A 23,726-nucleotide genomic window follows, 5' to 3' on the forward strand; every position below is an offset into this window, starting at 1 on the left:
TGAAATTGGAATAGGTCATTTGTAAAATATTTCTTCTAAGCGTTTATGTATCAGTCTCAAAAGAAGTTTCTGAACCAGCCACTCTGGCAAAGCACAAAATTTGGTAGTGTGAGTGTACTTCATTGCAGCGAGGCTCATCTACTATAGACATTTACACAGCAGCAAGGGTATCACGAAAATTCGCACAAAAGCAAGTCGCACGCAGAGTCCTCAGGCAAGCTCAGCTTCAATCAAGGCCTGTTCGGACAGCGGCGAAAAGTACCACTTTGTGATACGAAAACCGGAGCTCTCGAGCAGCGACTGCCATTCCTCCTTGGTTCCTGATCTCACATCAGTGTTTAATCTTCGGCATAACTCAAATGGGATCAGTATTTACTCTCTTGTGCGCCATTCATGATCATATGCAGATCACTAGCAGAGACCATGGTGTCCATGCTAGCCGAAAGCACAATATCGTTAATCAGCAATCGACTGTATCCGCGTCTGAACGCAGGCTTGAGATTTGCGAGGATCTTCTTCGCTTCGTCATCCGGCCAGTCATGCAGGACCAGGTGCATGAAATATACGGCTGCTTCGAGGACTGGTTGTGGTTCGAAGAAGTTGTGACTCGTTCGGACGATGGACTCGCCTGCCGCTTCGGCGCGATCGACGACTTCTGTGAGGTCCTGGAGGACGATGCTGCCAGCTGGAAAGTTTTGAGGGGCTTTGCAGCGCAAGGCTTCTGAGTCTTGACCAACGCCTCCTCCGATGTCGACGAATGCCACTGTGCCTGGTTCTAAGCGGTCCACGATATTTTCTTTCCAAGGATAGAATTCGGTCCACTTTGCACTGTGGTTACCGCGAAGTCGCATGACGTGATGCAGGCTGACGAAGGCTTCAGAATTCTGCTGGAACCATGGCACTAGCTCTGATCCGGAGTGGTAACGCCAAAGTGCATGTTCTGGATCTGCTGGGTTGGCATACTGCGTTGCAGCGAGAAATTCCGGCATTTTGGTAGCCGCAGGAGATACGACGTGGCTGTGGAAGGTCATTGCGGCTGCGAGCGATTTGTCTTGAAGTGCTTGCGTGAAGCGCGTAAGCTTGAAGGTATGGGTTTCTGAGCAGTATTCGAGCCAGTGATGTGGGACCATGGTGAGGAGGAGACGATCTGGAGATTGTCAGTGCCTGTCATTGGAATGGCTCGAAGCATCACGTACAGAGCAGTCGGGAGTCACAGCCGGTGATCTGTGCAAGCTCGTTCAACGATTTTGCGCTTCCGACTGGCTGCCATTTCTCGAAGAGTTGCAAGTTGATCAACGTCTTCAACGCTGCAATCGCAAACGGATCGATCATCAACATTCGAGAGATTGTTTCCCATGGAGTTTCAATCTTGGAAAGCAGCTTATACGCCAGCTGCACAGCATTTCGGCGCTCGCATTCATCTTGAAAACTGGTGTTGGTTGCTGTATCAGCCAGCAACTGGAGGCTTGCAAAAGTCTCTGATGAAGTAGCCATAGTGAAGGACGTTGCAATCGATCGTCAGACCCTGAAAACCGAGTGCTTTGAGTCAAGCGACAATAAGGCTCGGGAAAATGGGCACTTTGTATTGACGTTGAAAGCCGCAGGCAAACGTCTCCACTTCCAAGACAAACGCCCCGAATAGTATAATGGTGGCAGTGAACACTTTCTGAAGGATGGGCGTCCTGGGCCGGCAATACGAAGGGGTCCAGGCTGCAGTGTCACATGAAGGATTGCCGTGTTGGTTTAAACTTCGGAAAATGTTATGCAGGAACCGGGCGCCCTCTCAGCCCTACGACTATGACGGATAATCCAACCAACTTGTTGCTCAGTTTCCAATCAACTGGTCGAATCCTTCTCGAGTACTGCGCAGCTACGCAGGCTGCGCAGTGTCTTCAGCGCTGATGACTCGACTCTTCTTGTTGGTACTACTGGACTGCGGTCTATTGCCTGCTGAAGATAGCAAACTCGCGTGTTTTTCTTGTCTTCTCTCTCCCCACTTGGATCAAAGGGTTCTGGGCTTTTTTGTTTATGGCCATACGAAGGTGGCGTGCGTTGGTCCACGTGCGCAGGACAAAGGAAGGCCGCCATGTGGCAGCCACTGGCCAGTCGATGCGATGCCTTCTCGGAATCACGGCTTCGTGGGCGGCGCGTAGGCCGCAATGGAGGGCGTAGGTGATGTGAGTCGAAAAATAGGCCGCTGCTGACGAGCTGGTGTTTCCTTGTCGTTGTTGTTGGAATGGTATATATCCTGCAGACAAGCGGCGCGGTTTAGATTTGTTCATCTACTATTCAATTTATTGAATTTCTACATGATTAAGATGGCTTCTACAGTACAAACTCTTTTGGATTTGCTTCGACAGAGTGCTGAGAGTGGCACGGATGCAGGCATCGTCGCATATCCTCTTCACAATACCGTCGAAGCACGACGCATCACATATTCACAGCTGTTATCAGAATGCAGGAGGAGGGCTTCGTTGCTAGCAAGACAACGAGGTTTCACAAGAGGAGGCATCATTCTGTTACAATTCAACGACCATCTTGACAACATCGTCTGGTTTTGGACCGTTCTCCTAGCAGGATGTATACCAGCTCTCTCATCACCACTACCCAACGACCTTGATCAACGACGACAACATCTGGACCACTTGAACAAGCTGTTCGATGCTCCGATATGTTTGACAAGGCAGACAAGCTTCGCAGACTTCGCCGTCTGTCCAAGCCTATCACTTCTCGCAATCGATGCCATCGAAGCCCAGACATCCAACAACGACAAGCATATCGACTATCTCCCCATCCCAACACCAACCCCCTCCGACCTAGCGGCTCTAATGCTCACATCCGGAAGCACAGGCAACGCAAAAGCCGTCGAACTCACCCACCAACAAATCCTCTCCTCGATATCCGGAAAAGACAGCGTCACAAAACTCCACAACAACTCGCCTCCCATCTCCTTACTAAACTGGATCGGCCTCGACCACGTCGCAGCTCTAACCGAAACCCATCTCCTCGCCATGTATCGCAACCTCAATCAAATCCACATCCAACCACCCGACATCGTATCCGATCCTCTACTTCTGCTTCGAATGATAACAAAACATCGCGTAGCGAGGACTGTGGCGCCGAATTTCTTGCTTGCGGCACTACTCAAATCCATTGAGCAAGCTGATGAAAAGGAATTGGACAGCATCGATTTATCAACTCTCACACAATTCGTTTCAGGAGGAGAGGCGAATCCTGTGAAACTTTGTGCGAAACTTGATGAGGTTCTTCAGAAGTTTGGGGCACCGGCGGGAGTTTTGCAGCCTGCTTTCGGGATGACGGAGACTTGTGCTGGTTGTACGTATAATGTTGAGTCTCCCGAGATGGACGTGGAGAGTGGGATGGATTTTGCTTCGTTGGGAAAGCCGGTTGGGGGGTTTGAGGTTAGGGTTATTGGTAGAGGAGAGGTGAGTGGTGGTCGCTAGAATGCTGTGTGAGAGTATGGGCTAACCTATTGAGCAGGAAGAGGACTCGACTGAGCAGCTCGGACAGCGCGGCATTCTGCAGATCCGAGGGCCTATGGTTTTCTCAAGATACTACAATAACCCGATCGCGACAGCAGAAGCTTTCACCGAGGATGGCTGGTTCGACACCGGCGACGAAGCTATCATCGATAGTGCTGGACGATTGCATCTCGTTGGACGCATCAAAGATCAGATTCGGATTAATGGCGTGAGCATCGTAGCATCAGATCTGGAAAGTCAACTCAATGCTCTGTCGCTCAGTGGCGCACAAGATGGCTTCTTCGCTGCTTTCGGATATCGATCGACTCCTACAAGCGATGAGAGTCTAGCAATCCTTTACTTACCGACTTGGACTGAGGACGACATCCAGAGACAGACGACACACAGCGCTATTGTGCAGAGTGTCATGCGAAGCCATGGCATCGCTCCGTACGTTCTGCCCGTTGACAACACCATCCTGCAGAAATCGACATTGGGCAAGCTTTCCCGAGGAAAACTGAGACGAGCTCTGGAGCAGGGGAAGTTGAGGTCATATGAGCAGGCCAATGCTGCGAAGAGTGCCTCTGTTGCCGTCGAGCCGAGGAACGAGCTGGAGGCACGACTACTCCGGATCTTTCGAGAGGCTTTGGAGCACAGCCTCGATCTTTCGACACTGGACATTGTGACTCCTTGGTTCAATCTGGGTATCACTTCGATTCAGCTGATCCGACTAAAACGGAAAATCGAGCTTGGTCTGGAATTGGCCGAAGTCCCCTTGGTCAAGCTTTTGAAGTGTTCGACGATCGAGGAGTTGGCAGTAGAGCTTCAGCCAAGGAGGCGAAGAGACAGTGTTACAGATTTGGATGTGGAGATTGAAGAAGAGGCACCATCGGCTGCGTATGATCCTGTCGTGAAGCTGCGAACACAAGGCAGCAAGGCACCTCTCTGGCTCTTCCATCCAGGAGTCGGTGAGGTCTTGGTCTTCATCGACATGGCTAAGGAAGTTACAGACCGGCCAGTGTATGCTCTGCGAGCTCGAGGCTTCGATCCCGGAGAAGGGTTTTTCAACAGCATCGAGGAGGCAGTGGACACCTATTACCGCGCCATCAAAAAGCAACAGCCACATGGTCCGTATGCACTCGCGGGCTACAGCTATGGCGCGATGCTGGCATTCGAGACAGCGAAGAGGTTGAACAATGATGGCAATGGCAATCAGGTTCAATTTCTCGCCAGCTTCAACTTGCCTCCGCATATCAAGTTCCGCATGCGGCAGCTGGACTGGCGAGCGTGCGCTTTGCATCTTGGACATTTCCTGGGGCTACTCCATGATCCGGACCTGGATGACAATCCGGGAGGGACAGGTCCAGCAGATCATGCATCGACTGTCAAGGCCATCTTCGACAATGCGCCTCAACAGCGTCTCAGTGAGCTTTCACTGACTCCGGCAAATTTCCAACATTGGGCAAATCTAGCGCACGAGATGCAGTCCATGGCTCGAGACTACGAACCCGGTGGCAGAGTGTCCAAAATGGATGTCTTCTATTGCCATCCTTTGGCTGTGGTCGCACAGAGCAAGCAGGAGTGGCTGGACAACCATTTGAGCCGGTGGAACGACTTCGCATCGGATGTCCGCTGCCATGAGGTTGGAGGTGAGCATTATACCATGATCGACACGAATCATGTCCAGTCCTTCATGGAAACGTTCACGAAAGCGCTTTCCGATCGTGGAGTGTGAAGGCAGTCCGGTGGCTGGTGGTTCAAAACCACCTTGCAGAGATATGTCTCAGAATAACGACGTCCCGGTTCGCGGCGAGGTCCGAAATGGAAATGTTTGGCTGGATGCTCAAGGCGGTCAACGATGACTGCACCTTCTTTGCAGGTCTCAATATGGACTGCGTCTTTCAGTAACGGCCTTTTGCGATCACGAGCCATCATGCTTCGCGGCGTTGCGGAAGGTGCAAGTCAAGTCTGGTTCAACTTTCTGCCGAAAGCGCGGCAGTGCTTCCTACTCCGACTCCCTGGCGTGAGAGCAGCGGCATCGTGATTACAGCATTCGCATCGGCATTCGCATCGGCTGTGAATCACAGTTTTCGGAGGCGCGAGACGGCGGCGAGGGTCCTGGCAGGCCGGCGGGAGGAGCATGGTGATTTGGAGCTCAGCATTGGTGGAGGACCGGCGTTCTTGGAGTTGGACACGTGTGACGAGGCTACGTGGACGTGTATTCTTCGATGCTTTGGCGATGCGATGCCTGGTGATAGACGAGATGACGGTTAGCAGAATTTAGTGACATGTGACAAGAGACTGCTTCAATTTGTTGTCAATTCCACCTGTCTCGATGACGAGGCCTTGGCGCGGTGTTCAAGCCGTTGATCCCGACCAGGCAGATGTATGCTGTGTGTACCACGATCGCTCTGTCCCCCACGCATCGTATCGATGCAGCAGCTGTCATTTCCAGGAGAGACATGCACGCACCCGCACTGCATCGCCGCAGGTTCATGCGATGCAATGTGCTCTTCCTTTCCCATCGAAGGAAGGAAGGTGCGCCCGGGTCGGCCCAGTGGGGGGCAGCAGCGACGACGGCTCCTCCCTTGCTCTGCTCTCGTTGCGCCACGTCACGGACTTGTCGACTTCACTCGTGAACCACCACACGCCCCAGCGCCCACGCCCGCCCGCCATTGGATGCCCGTCGTGTCACAGGCCAGTCGTCCGGCCCGCGCAATGCGTCGCACCAGCCATTGGACAGCGCTTCCGTGTTCGGACATGTCTGCAGCTGTCTGGGAGCCTCCAGAAATCCCAAGGCAAGCACCAGCATTGGCTCCATGGGGCACGAAGCGAATCGGAAATGCCAACGATGCTTGTCCGCTGCACGTCCGCCCAACGCACTTTCCTTCTGGTCTGCACTTGCATCGCTAGCCACCATGCTGTCTCGTCAGCAGATACCCGACGGGCAGCGACGCCTGCCCTGTCGTGAAGCGTGGTTCCAGTCGGACCGCTGCTGCCCGCTGAATGGTTCATGCTCACATCTTCGCTTTCTGCTCCCGACACGCTGCGTGGAGGCAGGCGACCTGTCCGTCGAGGTCAATGTGCGCCTCAGTGGTGAGGAAACATTCGCACGCGCGCCGCCCAAGTCGAATCGGCGGTTTGTGTTGCCCCAACCCTGCTGCATCGCACATGTCTGATTTCAGAGATACATGGTGAGCAGTGGAGTCTGCCCAAACTAATTCTCGCAACGTCATCCCACCCTCTCGTGAGCAAAAATCACAACACAACACCCGCCTACTCATCACTTGTCATGTTACCGTACGGAGCGAGACCCTCTGCACACCACGAATTGATGCCTCGGAGAAGCCGATAGCCCGACTGATAGTCCAGCAACGTTGCCAAAGCAGCCATGTCTCTGGACGCAGTGAGAGACAAATATGGCTACAAGAACATCTCGTTTGCAACATGGCGCGACCCCAGACTCAGCGTGCATCCAGCGCGAGGCGGGCCCAAGACACCCACTGTCGACCCAGAGAGCGTCTCGCAGCCATTCATCCCCAAGTACAAAGTGAGGTATCCCGTACCACCACCTACAGATGACGAGAGTTCAGAGGAGGATGCAGCCGAAAGTGGGGAAGAAGAACAACCGACAGCAGATGCGCCTTCATCCGCAGGTAAGCTCGCGGAGGTGTGGATTAGCTAACTAATCGCGACTCACGCTATATCAGAAACCCCTTCTGCTGATGCCCCTCCGAGCGCAGATGACAAGCCAGCTGGCGAAACTGACGAGCCGGCACCATCTGTAGCAGAGCCTAGCGCCGAACCAGAAGCCGAGCAAAAGGCAGACGAAGCCGATGCTGTTGTCGACCCGCCATCCGCTGAAGATCCTGAAGTAGCTCAGGGTGACGAACCACCTGCCGACGTCACGGCAGAGGAATCTCCTGAGGCAACACCAGAAGCTCCCGCAGAAGCTACTCCAGAGCCCGCTGCCGAAAGCACTGAGCCTGCGCAAGATCCTCCCGAAGAGGGTGGCGAGGCGGCAGGACCCGAGCCAACCCCAGCGGAGGATGAAGCTATGAAAGAAGATGCTACTCCGCCTGCAGCACCCGAACCTCCAGCCGACGAAGCACCCGAGCAAGTCGATGACAGCAAGGACGATCAAGCTGAAGACGAAGCTGGTGGCGAATTCTCACCTCGATCGGAAGACGATGTGTTCGTGGACTTGCCTCCTGAAGCGCCCGAGCCTCCATCTGCTGAGCAAGAAGTTGCTGAACCACCCGTAGAGGAGAAAACAGAAGCTTCCAACGATGACGATAACGACGATCCCGAGAAGAAAAGCGTACAGTGGGCTCCTGGTACTCCGGATCCAAAGCCAACAAAACGGCCGAAAAAGGCTGCCAAAGGGGGGAAAGGCAAGAAGAAAAAATCAATGCCTGTCAACGACGGCGAAGATCCCGATGAGATAGTGGCCATCGTCGAGGGCCCCGGTGCAGATCCTCAGCTTGTAGAGGCTCCAAGTGAGAGTGTCCTAGACCCTGCTTCGACTGACGTGCCTGCACCAGAGGACACTGTGAGCCCTGTCGAGGAAGTAGCCGCTGCTGAAGAAGCAAAGCCCGAAGTCGTTGAAGAAGTAGCTATCAAGAGCGACCAAGGGAGCGACAAACCGAAGAAAAAGGATAAGAAGTCGTCGAAGAGCAAGAGCAAATCGAAAAGCAAAGAGCCTGAGCCGGCAGTAGAGGCCCCCAAGTCTGGCAAGAAGTCAAAAAAGTCCAAAGCAAAGTCGAAGGATTCAAGTGGGCCACCTCTAGGGCTTGGCATTGACTTTAGCGATGTTACTCCACCTCCACCGCCTGCGCCCGTTGAAGAAGCTCCTGTAGAGGAGATAAGCCCTGCATCTAAAGAAGCAGTTGCTGCTAATGAGGAGTCAAGCCCTGCACGGGAAGAAGCAGCTGCTGCTCCGGAGGACCCAAGCCCAGCTTCCGAGGACACCGCTGCTGCCGCTGAAGAACCACAGTCGGGCCTCGAAGAGTCTAGTCCTGCGCCTGATAAAGAAAATGCTGCCGCTGAAGAGTCAAGTCCTGCCTCCGGGGATATAGATCCAGCAGAAGGGGAAGAGCCTGCTGCCGAATCCGAAGCGCAAGTACCAGATGAATCAACGGAACAGGCTGCCACGAGTCAGCCAGCCGACACGGAAACAGAAGCGAATGCAGTTGAAGACAACAAAGAGGCGACTGCAGAAGCGCCAACAGAACCATCCTTGACGGACGAGACAGAAGTCGAAGTCGCCACAGAAGCTCAAGAAGAGGACGAGAAAGAGAGTACATCTCAACCTGCTGAGGCACCAAAGGAAGACGATGAGCAGCACGACGGCGAGGAGTCGCTGGGAGAAGGAGCCGCTAGTGCAGATATTGAGCCAGCAAAGGTAGTTGATCAGCAAGCAGATGATGCGAACGAGAAGGAAGAGAGCTTGGAAGCCGTGAGCCCAGTAGACAGTGCTGTTGACATGGAAGACAACAAAGAAGCCACGAGCGATGACGAGTCAGAAGCAACATCTGAAGCGGCCGACCAGGACGGGGATCCCGAGACGACGTCCGCGGGCGATGCTTCCGTGGAGGGGATCAAGACAGTCGACGAACACAGAGCTCCTTCGCCTGCACCAGCTAGCGATGAAACCGACACAGAAGACGAAGATGACGGTGATGAGGCAGAGTCCAAAACTGATTCAAACGTGGAAGCTGGAGCAACGGATGGACCTGCAGCAGATGATGGCGAAACACCAGCCGAGGCCGAAGTCGATCCTGTGGCAGAGTCTGCAACTGCAGAATCAGCGCCTGAAGTCGAGGTGCAAGGTGAAGATTCTTCTGCACCTTCCGCAACAGAGGTCGAGGACGACAGCGAGCAAGCGGCCGCCGGCCAAACGGAGGAGTCTCATATTGAGGACGAGGCGGAGACAGCAGACGCCCAATATGCGGAGCCTGCAGCAGAAGAGGGGACCGCCGAAGCAAAGCCTGCAGACGAATCGACTGAAGAACAGAAGCCTGGCGATGACGCGACGCAAGAAGTTGCAACGGATGGGCAACAAGATAAAGAATCAGACGAGCCGGCCAAGGACGAGGAGCCACCTGCAGCGAGTGTGGAAGAGCAAGCGGACAAACCCGCCGACGAAGCCGAATTGAACGAGCAGCCTGTCGAGGAATCAAACCAGGATCAGGAACATCCTCCAGACGAAGCCAGCCAACCCGCCGAGGTCGCTGAAGCGGGTGCCGCAGAGGAGTCAGCCGCAGAGGAGCCAGCCGCAGAGGAGCCAGCAGCGAAGGAACCGGCTACGGAGGAAGCGCCCGCGGACGAGGCACCTGCGGAAGAGCAGAAAGAAGAAGATCCAGAACCTCCATCCGAAGGACCCGCCCCTGAGTCCGCACAGGAGCCTGATGTGGAACCTTCACTCGAACCTGTAGCGGAGCCAGAAGCGACCACGGAGAAGACTGAGGACTCTGCGGAGGCTACTGACGACCCTGTAGAGGAGGCAAAGGCCACGGAAGCCGATGATGGTGATAAGGAAGCTGCGCCAGCTGAAGAGGAAGTTCCCGGTCCTGCATCAGAAGCTGTGCAAGACGAACCAGCTCCGCAAGCAGCTGATGATGACCAAGCCGGCGAGGCGAAGACTGAGGAGCCGGTCGAAGACTCTGTCGCGCCCGAAGACAGCCCTTTGGTCATAGAAGTTCCAGCAGCAGCCGAGAAGGAAGAAGCGAGCCCTACCAGTCGTGAAGCTCCTCCTTCACCAACGCAAAGCAGACGAAGCAAGCCAGATCATTGGGAACGGCCACCGAAGAAGCACTCTTCCAGCGATAAGAAATCCTCCGAGAAGCCGCGCTCGAGCAAACACAGCAGTCGTAGATCTCGGTCGGACAAGCCTAGGACACCAGAAGAAGAGGCTGAGCATCAACGCCGCAAGCATGCACGGAGAGCGCTCGAAGCAGCTCGAATCTACGAGGAAGAACGGAGAGTGGCCGAAGAGGAAGAATTACAACGTATCCGACACGAAGCTCGCCGAGCTGCAAGAAAGGCGGCTGCTGCGGAGGCTTCTCGCATCGCAAAAGAAGAAGCTGAGGCGATTGCTCGAGAGGAAGCCGAGCGTAGGCGACGTCGACGCGAGTCTTATTCTGAGCGGCCTCGGTCTCAACGCGAAAGTAAGAGCAGTTCTACTGTGCCGAAGTTGTTCGGCTTTGCCAGAGGTTCGATGGCTCGCACGGATAGTGCTCCAATCCGCGCGAGTAACTACAGATCAGGCAGTCGGCAAGATTCCTACGACGGCGAACGGCGCAGAAGTCACAGGCATGCGATCGCCCCCAAAGAAGAGATTGTGGTTGTCGATGACGTTGTCATAGAAGCGAAAGAGGAGCCTGCTCCCACAAGCTCGCAAGACAGCTCATCGCATCGAAGACATCGTCATCACCGGCATAGGTCCGAGGAAGAGCGAGGTTCGCATCGACGACGAGAAGGTGAGCGACCTCGAAGCGACCGGAGGGAAGGAGAGCGGCGAGAAGGAGATCGAAAGGAAGGCGAGCGACGAGACGGCGAGCGCAGAAGCAAGAGGTCCGCACCCCCTGAGCAGAAATCGAAGGGCTTCTTTGCATCACTGTTCCGATGAGCTCTGTTATACGATGTACGAGGATCATGGACGACTGGAGTACAATCAGCGCCGAGTGCGCTCTTGCCGGAAGCATATGATGGTTGTTTTGCAAGCGTTTAGCGGCACAGCGTGGCGCAATATGGGTCCTGGGCAACGGAAGCATCGCGCATTGCTTGGCAGCATTTTGACACGATACTTTCGGATCTGTATTTTCATACTAGACTTTAACATCTAGCATAGCGCCTTTGTAACTGTATCATCGAAGCATACATGTCTCTTGTGCTGTGGACTGATCGATGAGTGGAAGCGGCATGAGCGGGAGCTAGCTCGTGTTGGTCTTGGCAATAGTTTTATTTCATGGCGGCTCTGTGGTTCTCAAACGGGACGGCTTCTGGAAAGAGGTGCTCTCTTTCCTCCTTTCTTCAGCTCACTATCTTCTCGTCTTTCTCCGAGCTCTGTAACTGAACAAGCTCGAAATATCTCCCTCTCTGTGACATCAATGCCGCGTGTGTCCCGCTTTCCACGATGCGTCCACCATCAACAACGTAAATGGCATCAGCGTTACGCACGGTTGAAAGACGATGAGCGACTGCAATCGTCGTCCGGCCTTTTGCAGCAGCGTCCAAAGCCGCCTGTACCACACTCTCAGACTCACTATCCAATGCAGAAGTCGCTTCATCCAGCAAAAGAATCTTGGGATCACGCATCAAAGCCCTCGCAATCGCAATCCTTTGCTTCTGACCTCCCGAGAGCATTGTACCTTTACTGCCCACGACAGTCTCGAAGCCGGATGGTAAAGAGGTTATAAAATCGTGAATATTAGCTTCTTTGCAGACTTTTACGAGTTTTTCTTCCGGAATGGCATCTTTGTCTTCAACTGCGAGCAGGATGTTCTCGCGAATTGTGCCTTGGTAAAGTGCTGGATCCTGGAGTACAAGCGCGAGGTATTTGCGGTATGAGGCGAGGTTGAGTTTTGAGATGTTTTTGTCGTCGATCAGGATGTTTCCGTTTGAGGGGTTGTAGAACCGTTCGAGGAGGGAGATGATGGTTGATTTGCCACAGCCGGATGATCCTACCAAGGCGACGTATTGGCCTGGTAGGACTTTGAAGTTGACATTTTTTAGGATCGGGTGTCCTGGTTGGTAGGCGAATTCGACGTCTCGGAATTCGATGGAGCCTTGAATATCCTCTAAGATGTCGCCTTCGGGGCTCCAGATATCGATTTCGGGGGTTCGATCGTACAAGCTCTTCAACTCTCCGGCTGCTACCTTTGCTTTCGCCATATTGGGCGCTAGGGCGAACATATTGGCCGCAGAGCGTGTGCCGAAGATGACAGTGAAGAAGACCAAATAGAACTGCGAAAGGGAGTACTCGCCAAGCAAGCTGCTGCCATACCAGAACGCAAGAGCTATGCAGAGAAATCCAAGACTCTGACTCGCAGCGTACAATATGCTGGACTTGAGGTTAAAGCGAAGTGTTCTCGAAGCTTGATCTACCAGAAGATCATGATATCGCTGCCAGATCTCCTTCTCGAGCGTTAGAGCCGCGATGGTTCGTGTCGAAGACGTAGCCTCGCAAGCATAGGAGGCACTTTCTCGGTAGGAGTCCTTGAGATAGGCTTCGAATCGTGCCAAACTCCAGAAGCTGAGGAACCCAGCTACAAGCAGGATTGGCACTGTACTGATGCAAACGAGTGCCAGTTTCCAACCGACAGCGAGTGCAACGATATAGCCAATGACCAATGTTGCTACAAGCTGTACGATAGTCCCGAGAGCAAGTCCAGACATTCCTGTGTTCGTCAGCATCCAAGCGTTCCATGGCAGCAAATACGAGAACTAACCAGCAAGATGTGTCGTCTCCGTACTCAAGAAAGCCGCCAACCCTCCAACACTATTCTCCATCCGATCAAAGAATCGGATATCCTGTCTCAAAATCGACCTAAAAGCTCGATCTCGACTCCTGCGCACTAGCTTCTCACTCCCATAGGCGAACGATACTCCGAACACAAGAGAGAAGAGTAACATGACAAGTCCAATCATGAGGAACATTCCACTCCAGAAGTTTGCATCGTCTCGGAGTTTTTGATACTGGGAGGAGGGGAGGGAGAGTGTTGCGACGGTTTGGGCTAGGATTACGCATTGGACGGGTTCGCCGGCTCCGGAGAGGATTGAGACGATGATGCCGAAGAGCATGATTTTCCATTCTTGACGGTTGAGGGAGGCGGTGAATTTTATGAGGGTCCAGAGGGAGTAGTGGGTGGGCTTTTGGTCGTGTTGGTTGGGGGTAGAGACCTCGTCGGCTGTTTTGATCGTATGAGGGTCTTGTTCGCTGCTCGTGCTGGTCTTCCGTCCGGCGTGAGATTCTGTTGAAACCTTCTCGTTTGTCATTTCGGATACGAGTGCAGCTTTTTCGTTATCCACGAAGTCATTTTCTTGAGGTTTTTTGGTCTGTTGTGCCATATTCTGAGCTTCGACAAGTTGATGAAAAGCGCCTTTGATAGCGGAAAGCTCATCGTATGTGCCGTGTTCTAGGATCTTGCCGCCTTGACCCAGGACGACGATATTGTCGGCGTTCTTGATGGTGCTCATGCGATGGGAGACGACGATGGTTGTTCGACCTTGAGCCGCTTTGTCTAATGCGACTTGTACCTGTGGACGATTGACAAATCATTAGTTTTCTACACCCTGTTGAAACTCTCGACGACAAACTCACCACCCCCTCGGTCTTGCTGTCCAGTGCACTGGTAGCCTCGTCAAAGAGCATGATTTTTGGGTTACTAATAACTGCCCTCGCGATCGCGATTCTCTGCTTCTGACCACCACTCAGAAAAGATCCTCGTTCTCCAACATGAGTGTCATATCCTTGGGGAAGTTGCATGATGAACTCATGGGCATTGGCAAGTCGAGCAGCTTCTTCGACCAACTTCCTTCTGTCGTTGGCATTTTGCTTCAATGCTGTACCTCGCAGACCATACAAGATGTTCTCTTCGACGCTGGCTGAGAACAGTGTTGGATCTTGTGATACTAGCCCGATTTGTTGACGCAGCCAGTGAAGGTTTAGGTCTGCGATGTTGTGTCCGTCGATCAGCACGTTGCCAGATACAGGACTGTAGAATCGTTCTAGAAGAGCGACGATAGTGCTTTTCCCGGATCCTGATGCACCTGTGATGGCTATTGTGCTTCCAGCTGGTATTGTAAGGTTCAGATTTTCTAGCACGACGACATCAGATCGAGATGGATAAATGTGTTTGATCTGTTGGTAGTCGTGAGCATCTTCCTCAGCCCAGGAGTCCCATAGTGTATGGCGACAACTTACGTTTCGGAGCTCAATGCGGCCTTCCAGATTCTCTATAATCTGTCCTTTGTTCGGATCATCGTTCCACGGAGGCACTCGATCGATCGTGGCGTATATCTCAGTGGCTGCAGCGACAGCATTCGCAAACGCTTGTGTGTGCTGCGCAGCTTTCGACAAAGAGAAGGCTCCAAGCATCATGACCAGTAGAATTGTCAAAACAGCTGACAAACTCGTCTCGCCTTTGACAATATACTGACTACCCAGCCACGAAGCCAGAGCATACCCCAAATTGAAGATGCAAATCGTGAATCCAGGGCCAGAGCCTGCGATGGACTTCAATCGTAGCCCATAACCTTCTGCGCGGGCCAAGTGAGTATCGTATTCCTTAGCCAAATACTCCTGGGCGCCGAAACTGGTAACAGTCTTGATAGAACTGAGTGCTTCCTCAACCAGAACACCGCCTTGACTGTACGCAATGAAAGATAGCTTGCTGTATTTGATGAGGAGCTTCGTCAGTCCGAACATAGCACAATACAGCACCGGTATCGCCGAAGTCATGACTAGCGTGAGTTTCCAGTACTTGATGAAGCCAACGATATATGCTGCTAGGAAAGTAGAAAGGGCAACGAGTGCCAGTTCGATCTTTTCGGAAATGCCTTCTTGAATGACATTTGTGTCCGTCGTGATGCGTGTGATAATCTGGCCGGGGCCCAACTTGTCGAAGTAGGCTGCATTTTGACGCAGCAGGGCTTTGAGGTATTCTTCTCTGATTTTGCGAGTAATGCTTTCTCCCGTGTACGTGAAGCCGACTGTGGCGATGTAAATTGTGACGACTACAAGACAACTCAGTACATGTTCGAGTTCGCAGACGTGGAATGGAGATAATGCACTAACATTCGCCGATGGCCAGATACACAAAGTAAAGTGTCTTATGATTAATCTGGCTGTCAAATTCTGCTCTAGGAAGGTCGCCTGCTGCGAAGTTCTTGAAGGCTCCCGCGAGGGTTCCAATGATGACAGTGTTCAAGGGGACTGCGACTCCTGCAATGATAGCACAAAGCGAGCTGATCGCAATGATGAAGGCATCCTGCGCTGAAGCATAGCGAAAGAGTGTTCTCCAAGTGAGGTTTGGAGAGGCAGGCGTGTCTACCTGCTTTCGCAGGACCGAAGCCTCATGTTCTGGCAGGTGCTGGAATGGGTCGCTGCTGGCATCCTGAGCCTTTTCTGCTGTCATTCTTCTCCCAGCATGCGAAATCTCCGCACGCAACTGCTCAACATCCGAGTCCAAGTGTTGCCTCTCCTCAGTTCTGGCCGTCTATAGGAAAGGATAGAGCCTGTCTCTCCAAATAGAGACTTGGCATCCGAGCTGCTGGCTAGCTCTTACTCTGTACGCCAGCTCAGCTCCTGTCTTGCCTGACAAGCAAAAGGGAATGCATCCTGCACTGCTCCAGCAATCCGCACTGACTGGCGGCGAAACATTGTCGCATCTTCGGCTTCGGCTGTCCATGCTCGAGACCAAGCTAAAGTGCGCGAGGCACTAGAGACTAGAAAGTCAACATTGCGATAAGGACACGAGAGGGACGTCTGCTCAATGTGGATCCGTACGTAGCCATCTGCCGATGCCGACACGAGCAAAGTGCCGGCGTGGACCCGTAATCTGAAGCTTGGTGAATTGAAGCAACGCGGAGTGTGCATAAATGCTAGTTCGCCAAGGCTGCACAACTGCACAGCCCTGGAGCTACCCCTGGTCTATGCTGCAGTATCCCTGTAGTGACACTAGAGTAGACCAGTTTCTCGAATGTCATCAAGATAGTTGGGTACCGCCGAACGAGTGCGCAAGCGACGTATCTGTTGCAGCTAGTTTCAATTGTTTGTGTTCTTATTGCTCATCGATTCGAAGCTCTGGTCAATATTCCCCACGTAATGTGCCGCGTGGCCGCAGTTGCAAGACACCAGCTCATCGAGGTTGTGATCACTCCGGGGTCTCAGACTTATCGGTGCCAAGACCCATCCTTGAGGGTTGAGTTGATGATTGATCAGATAGAGAGATACGTCGTGTGCTGACCGCTATCATGATGTTCTTCCGCAATGCGATCCCTCGTCCAGTCAATCAACCATGTCTGTCGTGGATCACAAATCACCATCCTGATCATCCCAGATCACGAAAGCTCGTAGTTCAACGCTTTCCCTCGGTGACCCATTGTCATGTTCGCTCCTAAACGAGGTGTGCGGGACTCTCCGCGGAATCCCATCGTCCGCTCTTGAATCATACATCTTGAATATCAAAACCTCATCGGGCGTCATGCCTGAAGCGTAGTACCACTTGTGACTTTCCGGGTCTGCTGGGGGTTTCACTGCCCACAAGAAAGTATCTGGCGCGCCAGCTTGATACTTCTTGAACTGGGGATGATTCTTCTGTTCTTCAGTGAGCTGCTCCGGTTTGAGCCAGCGAATTGTCTGCTCGGCAAGCTCATCATCTTTGATACTGTGTGCATCGGCAACACACAGGGCGTCGCGATTGATTGTCTTGCGAGGTCGCCAGAGGTTGATCAAAGCCCAGCGACGTCTGGGATGCGCGGCCAAAGGCTTGAGATCCTCTCTTGGTCCATTGACAACGAGTCTTTCGTAGAATTGCTCAGCTCCGCGGTAAGAATAGTCGCAGTGAATGTAGCAATTGTTGGCCGAGCGGAATTCAATATCGTCGTCTTTGTAGCTTTCAACATCTTTCATCACCTTTGACCAGTCTTCGCCTCGCTGGACGTGGTTGAAGGCAAAAGCATGAGAGGCCCCAGTCACTCTCTTGAGCAGCTCTTCGCATTCTGGGTAGTAGACTCGTTTGATCTCATCATCATCTTCCCAAGTCTTCTGAACTGTCGGCGCCTTTACCCATGCAAAGCCTTGCTTATCGACCTTGTAATCAGACTCTGAGCCACGGACATCTGTGATCTTCATCTTCACCATCACACGTGGTACTCTCAAAGCTTTGACCAGTCCAGGCCAAATCTCATCAGTACCGCCATGCTCGGGCGTAAGCTGGTATTGGAGTTCGCTTTCGACGGAGCCCATCTTCCAATTTTTCTGGCTGTGCTCAAAATTGTTGTACGATCGATGCTTTCTGGTAGTCTGGATTGCACCGCTGAGGTCTTGACTCAATGAAGATAGAGCTTACGAAAGATAGATGCTAGAGGTGCTTATCACGTTGGCCCAAGGAACGCGTCTTTAGGGTCTTGTGCTGCAGCCCTCCTACAGTAGTGTCAAAGCCATCACGTGTGAAGATGCACAAGTTGCAATCGCTTGTGTCGTATCCGCCGAAGCAGCGGCCGTGATGATACCGCTGTAGCGTACGAATGTGGCGTTGGCAGATACACTACCAAATTTGGAGAAGTCTCCAAGTCTCGAACCAGGGGTGAGACTAGGTGTCGCGAGGCGCATTGGTGCGCTCAAGGATACTCGGGAGATCCGATCCTTGTCCAAGAGCCGACCCCAGTCTCTGCTCTGATCCCAGGCATGGGGGAAATCAATGTGCCGAAGACTAACCTTGCTTAACAGTTGTTACCCCGGCCGGCCGTGAGAATCTCTAGCACACAGATCGAACATCAATCTCAAGAAAGGTACCACCCACTGTGGCAACAACAGATACCATGGCGACCCAAGGAACCGCAAAGCTCGACGCGAGCTTGTTGACGAAAACCCTGAACAGCGACCCAAGGCCGTTGCCTTCACCGGGTTCTGCTGAAGTGCGACTGTTGGACTATCACACTGACCACATGATCATTGCGTCTTGGAATGTGAGCACGGGCTGGTCTTCTCCCTCGCTGCAGCCATATGGACCGATTCCGCTTGCGCCATCCGCGTCCGCATTACATTACGCAACAGAATGTTTCGAAGGATTGAAACTGTTCCGTGGCCCAGATGGACGGCTGCGACTTTTCCGGCCCATTGAGAACTGTGAGCGCATGCGGAGCTCGGCTGCCAGAGTTGCATTGCCGGATTTCAATGCTTCTGAGCTAGAGAAGCTCATTGTCGCTCTGTGCTCTCATGAGGCACCGAAGTGGTTACCCAAAGATCAAGGAGATGGATCGTTGTACATCAGACCGACTCTCGTTGGAACTGATACAGCCCTCGCTACTTCGCGACCTCGCTCAGCTATACTTTTCATCTTTTTGACTGTGTTCCCTAAGATCACGAGCTCAATAACTGGCCCAGAAGCACAGCCAAAACCGGCGGAAGTGCCACGCAAAAGGTTGATGAAACTCCTCGCATCCGACAAGGACCAGATTCGTGCTTGGCCTGGAGGATATGGAAACACAAAGGTTGGCGCTAACTATGGTCCCACGCTGCATCTTCAAGACCAAGCAAAGGCTCGCGGATATGATCAGATTCTTTGGCTGTTTGGATCTGAGAGGTTCGTGACCGAGGCTGGTGCAAGCAATTTCTTTGTCGTGCTACGAGTCAATGATAGGAAGTGGCAACTAGTCACTGCTCCCGTGGAAGACGGTCTCATCCTTCCTGGAATTACGCGAGCAAGCATCTTGCAGTTGGCTCGCGAAAGGTTGCAACCCGCAGTGGGTGATGCCATTCAGATAGATGTCGTTGAAAGACAATTGACGATGAGCGAATTGTTCACTGCACATGGGCAGGGAAACGTTATCGAAGCTTTTGTCTCGGGGACTGCGCTTTTCATCACGCCTGTCGGCGTGATCTGCGCGGATGACCAAGATCTTGAGATCAATAGTGATCCTGTTGATGGATTCTTATGCTCTCAAATCATCAGAAGTGGCTTGATTGGTATCTTGAGCGGGAAGGAAGACCATGATTGGGCGTTGCCATTAGCTGAGGACTAGATGTGTTGCGAGCGCCGACGTTACCAGTTTGGAAGAGTTATCAAGCATTTCCGTCCTTTCGGAGAGCTCACGAAGAAATAATCCGGAGTCATATCCTCAGGCGACATGGCTTTTGATAGTCTGGCTCCTCTGCATTCCCTGAAGAACAAAGCAAGTCCGAGGCGCAGTTCCATATAAGCCAGATTCATTCCGAGACACGTGCGAGTCCCGCCTCCAAAGGGGACATACACTTTCTTCTGGACGGGTGTCAGATTTCCCTCAGCCATGGATGGCAATTTGACATCCAGAAAGCGGGTTGGATCAAACTTCAGCGGGTCCGGCCAGATGTTCGGATCGTAACGCGTAGTGTACCTGTTTCAGATTAGACACATTCAGTGCCAAAAAAAAAAAACAAGCGGCAAGTAGAGCCTGTTGACTCACATTTGTGGCCATACCACTGTCCCGGGGGCAAGATCAAAACCAGCTATACGAGCACCACCAGGCGGGACCACGCGCTGTAGGCCGACGGCAACAGGCCCGTAGAGTCGTAAAGACTCATGGATCACCGCATTCAGGAAACGCGCTTGCTCAAGCTCCTTCTGCGACAAGCCGTCAGAAAGACCGGCAACCTCCTCTTCCAGTTCAGCCTGGATCTCAGGATGGGACAGCACGGCCCAAGTTGTGTAAGTCAAAGTAGAGGATGTGCTATCAGTACCACCGAGCATGAGTGTGAGAGCCTCATCATGTATGTCATCGTCTGTGATAGATCGAACAGTCTCGCCGTCCAATTCATCAGCTTGAGCCACAATCTGCGTGAAGATATTGCGATTTTTGCCTTGGTCGTCTTGCTGCTTCACATTGGCGCGGAAGTTCTCTACTGCCATTGCGGTGTATTTCTCAACCTTGGGTCTCGCCTGAAGCAGTTCTTGCAGTCGACGAATGGGAAGGTATTTGATCACCGGCATGAGCCTCGGAAAATTTCGATAGAGCGATGAGCATCGCAGCGTTTTCTTTACTGCCTCGATATACCCTAAGTGCTTCAAGCGGATTAGAAACTGCGATATACAACAATCCGGGCATCTGTTACCTCGTCAGACTCCAGGAGGTTGAGCGATTCGCCAAACGAAAGCCTAGTGATAACGTCATTGGCCATGATGTTCCACCATGTGTATGCATCGCCTTCGCCGTTTGTTTCCGCATCGCGCTTGATTCGTTGTACAGTAAGCGTGACGCGCTGGCGCACCTCAGTCGCCCAAAAAGTCTGGAGAGACGAGTTTGCGAGTGGACGAGCAAAGAGACGCCGACGCTGGCCGTGTAGAACGGGATCTCTGGTTGAGAAGAAACTACGCAGTAGTGAGTCGTACAAAGGCCCCTTCAAGTAGCCACGACTGGATCGGAATATGTCGGCAACTCCATCAGGATCCGCGACTGCGACCATATTCGGGCCCAGACGAACAACAGGGCCATATTTGTGATGTAGCCCGTCGACGTATTCATGAACACGGGGAACCAAAGCGTTGAAGGTAAATCCGAGTGAGGTGTACTTTGAGTACCATGGCCCGGGTACATCCGCAAGGTGATCTCGAGGCTGCGTTGCAAACTTTGGTAATGGTAAGCAGGGAAGTCAGCCATACATTCGTACTGCATCGAGATCATACCTGGAAGATTTTGAAGAGAAGGCCCAAGGCAGCGACAATCGCTCCCAGGAAGAGAAGCTCCATGACTTTTGTCGCAACGACGACACTATGTTGATTATAGTATCGTGATTGCGATGATCAAGCAACGAAATCAAAATTCGACAGAGGTAGCCTTCAATGGCAGCAAAGTGTTTCGGCAGTCGATGTTGTTTCTGGCTTGTGATTACCTTGCTGCAATGCTCATTGGCTCGCCGATCTGGGACACAATCGATTGCTGTCAACTCCATAGCTCATCAGTGCGGACGCGGAATTGCAGACGCCCTTGATGCTACGTGGAGCCGGGGTAGCTTCAATCCCAGCCTCAACCAGGGTGGTGGTCTCAGGTCTGATGCAGGGTTCAATAGTACCTCAATCCGTCATCGAAAGCCACACTGGCCGCGATACGGAATTCCCAGGATGCTGCGGTTTGAGCCTTACGCAAGGCTAAATTCGATCCCGCTTGTTAGTCGCGAGCATAGGCGGAAGTGATAGCGCCGTATATTGGCAGTCATTCTACCGCCGCAAAGCCAGCTGCGGATGTGGATACGCTCGGCTTGGCGTTCGGGCTATCCTAGATCTGTGCCTATCAATACCAAGAACTTAGGTGCATGTAGGACACTCGGCCAGAGCTTGCTGTACACCTCAGGTCGTTCTCAAGAGCCTCGCATTGTTTCTACTAACATCCACCTACTGTTGATTCATTTTTGTGATTGTTCGCACTAGGGAACACAGACACAATGGCTGCTGACCATTCTCTGCCACTGCCAGACCGCCAGCGAGCGATCAAGGTGGTCGAAGCGAGCACTGTTCGATTGGAAAAAGACGTCCCGTTACCGAAGCTCGAAGACGAAGATGTTCTTGTACGAGTACATTGTGTAGCGCTGAATCCGTTTGATTGGTGAGGTGCTGGAGCTTCCACTACGAGGAGAATCGAAAGTCTGACAAGTTTGATAGGAAATCGTTAGATCTTTCCCCAGCTCCAGGGTCAACTTTTGGCTGCGATGTCGCGGGTGAAGTTGTTGCAGTTGGTGCCAAATGCCGGAACAATATCAAGGTCGGCGACCGAGTCTTCGGCCCAGTCAAAGGCAACGCATCAGATGCTCCGGAAAATGGTGGTTTTGCGGAGTATGCCACTATACGCGAAGTCGTCGCATGGAAGGTCCCAGACGGAATGCAATTTGAGCATGCGGCGACGCTGGGGATGTCGCTCATGACGGTTGGCCTTGCGCTTCATTATATGCTGAAGGTTCCACTGCCGCTGGATTCTCCCGGAAATAATGGTACCGGACGTTATGTTTTCATCTATGGAGGTGGAACGGCCACAGGAACTTTGGCTGTTCAGTGTGCTGCACTGTGAGCAGACACGCGAGTCAACTTTGGGCTATTGCTGATCCGTTTGCAGGTCCGGAATGCAGCCCGTCGTAGCTTGTTCACCGCGACACTTCGCGCGCATGAAGTCGCTTGGAGTGGTTGCATGTTTTGATTACCATATCCCGACAGTGGCAGACGACGTCCGTGAATTCACCAATGATGGCCTCACAGAAGCTCTCGACTGCATCACAGATAGCGCGAGCATGAACATATGCTACAATGCGCTTGGCAGCCAGGGGGGACGATACGTGGGACTTGATCAATTCCCAATACGTTCTCATACGCGGCGCGACGTCCGCCCAGAGTGGATCGTGGCATGGACTGTGAGCGGAGAAGGCATTCGATGGAAACGGCCGTACGCCAGAGCGCCGCGACCAAAGCACAAGGTCTTCGGGCAGACGTGGAATCCGGTGGCTCAGAAGCTGCTGGACTCCGGGGTACTCCAGACGCATCCCATCGACCTACGAAGCGGAGGGCTAGCTGCCATCCCGGAAGGCGTCGATGCGTTGCGAAAAGGGCTAACGGAAGGCAAGAAACTGGTGTATTCCATCGTATAGCAATCGGTTGATAGCAGGCTCATGTCGAGCAGGCCTGCGAGCGCTCGCGTGTGCCCGCCCTAGTTGAGAACCCCTGTCAGTGCAGTCGGATCCTGTAAAGCTTAGTGAACGGCATTGCGGTGGTTCTCGAGTTGGCGTAAGCGACACTCTCGACGCCGTTCGTGATCTCGGCAGTGGAAGGTGCATCCGAGCACAATTGTGCCAGGAGCATGCGGCAGGGTCATTCGGCGTGGTGGGATTAGTCGGAGTAGCCAGCGAGCGGCCTATCGTGCATTCCAAGGGCGTCTGTTGGACGTAATGGATTCCTCAAGCCATGTGTCGCGTGAATCTGCCGGCCGGGGGTGGGACGAAGAGGTGAAGTCGTGTCCCAGAGAAAAGCCAGCGATAGCGATAGACGATGGAATTGTGGGGAACATCCGAGTGTCCGAGCGCCGATGCGCTGATCAAGACGCGTGGTCGTCATTCCGTTTCTCCCTCAAACCACCACACGCGCTTCGTCCATTTCTACTCCCACCTGCAAGCATTGAATCTTAGCGCGATGCTGTCTTCAGTAATCCGCATATCGAAGCCGTCTCCGTTGCGCTACAGTACGAGCTGCCGACCCGAGGACGCTCAATTACAGCACTACCGGCCTTGTGCACCAGAGACGGCCGCTGTGCTCTTGGCTTGCGCGAAGCCATACCGCAGCGTGTCCGGCACTTGTGTCAGCTGGCCGCGATTGCTGCTCCAGTTGTCTGATCGTTAGCTCTGAGGCCGAGTATGGCCCATCATCTCGGTGATGCCGACGCGGCGAGACAATGTGAAGATTCATGCTGCAGCCGATAACACTGGCGTAGCACATTGACCTGGACCCCAGACATGCATTGCGCTGCCGATAACAAGCCCATGTCCATGGTGTCGCGTGCGTGCAT

At 53.0% G+C, this 23,726-nt stretch overlaps 9 protein-coding genes across 9 annotated transcripts; 5 read left to right on the forward strand and 4 right to left on the reverse strand.

The window, feature by feature from the left end:
• Positions 1–210: 210 nt before the first annotated feature.
• RHO25_008779 (uncharacterized protein) lies at positions 211–1,494 on the reverse strand (the record flags this gene model as incomplete). Its single annotated transcript, XM_023604584.2, has 3 exons — positions 211–320; positions 377–1,147; positions 1,197–1,494. 3 exons carry the CDS (start codon positions 1,492–1,494, stop codon positions 211–213), a joined length of 1,179 nt encoding a protein of 392 aa, XP_023460369.1.
• Positions 1,495–2,318: 824 nt separating this feature from the next.
• On the forward strand, positions 2,319–3,464 carry RHO25_008780 (uncharacterized protein; the record flags this gene model as incomplete). Its single annotated transcript, XM_023604585.2, has 1 exon — positions 2,319–3,464. One exon carries the CDS (start codon positions 2,319–2,321, stop codon positions 3,462–3,464), a length of 1,146 nt encoding a protein of 381 aa, XP_023460368.2.
• Positions 3,465–3,558: 94 nt separating this feature from the next.
• On the forward strand, positions 3,559–5,217 carry RHO25_008781 (uncharacterized protein; the record flags this gene model as incomplete). Its single annotated transcript, XM_065603101.1, has 1 exon — positions 3,559–5,217. One exon carries the CDS (start codon positions 3,559–3,561, stop codon positions 5,215–5,217), a length of 1,659 nt encoding a protein of 552 aa, XP_065459173.1.
• A 1,656-nt stretch (positions 5,218–6,873) lies between these two features.
• On the forward strand, positions 6,874–11,112 carry RHO25_008782 (uncharacterized protein; the record flags this gene model as incomplete). Its single annotated transcript, XM_023604586.2, has 2 exons — positions 6,874–7,138; positions 7,193–11,112. 2 exons carry the CDS (start codon positions 6,874–6,876, stop codon positions 11,110–11,112), a joined length of 4,185 nt encoding a protein of 1,394 aa, XP_023460365.1.
• Positions 11,113–11,516: 404 nt separating this feature from the next.
• RHO25_008783 (uncharacterized protein) lies at positions 11,517–15,622 on the reverse strand (the record flags this gene model as incomplete). The annotated part of the gene is made up of 4 exons (XM_065603102.1): positions 11,517–12,883; positions 12,935–13,742; positions 13,807–15,221; positions 15,283–15,622. The coding sequence occupies 4 exons, from the start codon at positions 15,620–15,622 to the stop codon at positions 11,517–11,519; spliced, it is 3,930 nt and encodes a 1,309-aa protein (XP_065459174.1).
• Positions 15,623–16,518: 896 nt separating this feature from the next.
• Positions 16,519–17,454, reverse strand: RHO25_008784 (uncharacterized protein; the record flags this gene model as incomplete). The annotated part of the gene is made up of 1 exon (XM_023604588.2): positions 16,519–17,454. The coding sequence occupies one exon, from the start codon at positions 17,452–17,454 to the stop codon at positions 16,519–16,521; it is 936 nt and encodes a 311-aa protein (XP_023460657.1).
• A 575-nt stretch (positions 17,455–18,029) lies between these two features.
• RHO25_008785 (uncharacterized protein) lies at positions 18,030–19,232 on the forward strand (the record flags this gene model as incomplete). The annotated part of the gene is made up of 1 exon (XM_023604589.2): positions 18,030–19,232. One exon carries the CDS (start codon positions 18,030–18,032, stop codon positions 19,230–19,232), a length of 1,203 nt encoding a protein of 400 aa, XP_023460658.1.
• Positions 19,233–19,252: 20 nt separating this feature from the next.
• Positions 19,253–20,932, reverse strand: RHO25_008786 (uncharacterized protein; the record flags this gene model as incomplete). Its single annotated transcript, XM_065603103.1, has 4 exons — positions 19,253–19,583; positions 19,653–20,248; positions 20,299–20,811; positions 20,870–20,932. 4 exons carry the CDS (start codon positions 20,930–20,932, stop codon positions 19,253–19,255), a joined length of 1,503 nt encoding a protein of 500 aa, XP_065459175.1.
• Positions 20,933–21,624: 692 nt separating this feature from the next.
• RHO25_008787 (uncharacterized protein) lies at positions 21,625–22,815 on the forward strand (the record flags this gene model as incomplete). Its single annotated transcript, XM_023604591.2, has 3 exons — positions 21,625–21,785; positions 21,842–22,240; positions 22,290–22,815. 3 exons carry the CDS (start codon positions 21,625–21,627, stop codon positions 22,813–22,815), a joined length of 1,086 nt encoding a protein of 361 aa, XP_023460521.1.
• Positions 22,816–23,726: the final 911 nt, after the last annotated feature.

The sequence above is a fragment of the Cercospora beticola genome, chromosome 5, assembly GCF_033473495.1.
Source record: "Cercospora beticola chromosome 5, complete sequence".
In the NCBI taxonomy this organism is placed as follows: Eukaryota; Fungi; Ascomycota; class Dothideomycetes; order Mycosphaerellales; family Mycosphaerellaceae; genus Cercospora; species Cercospora beticola.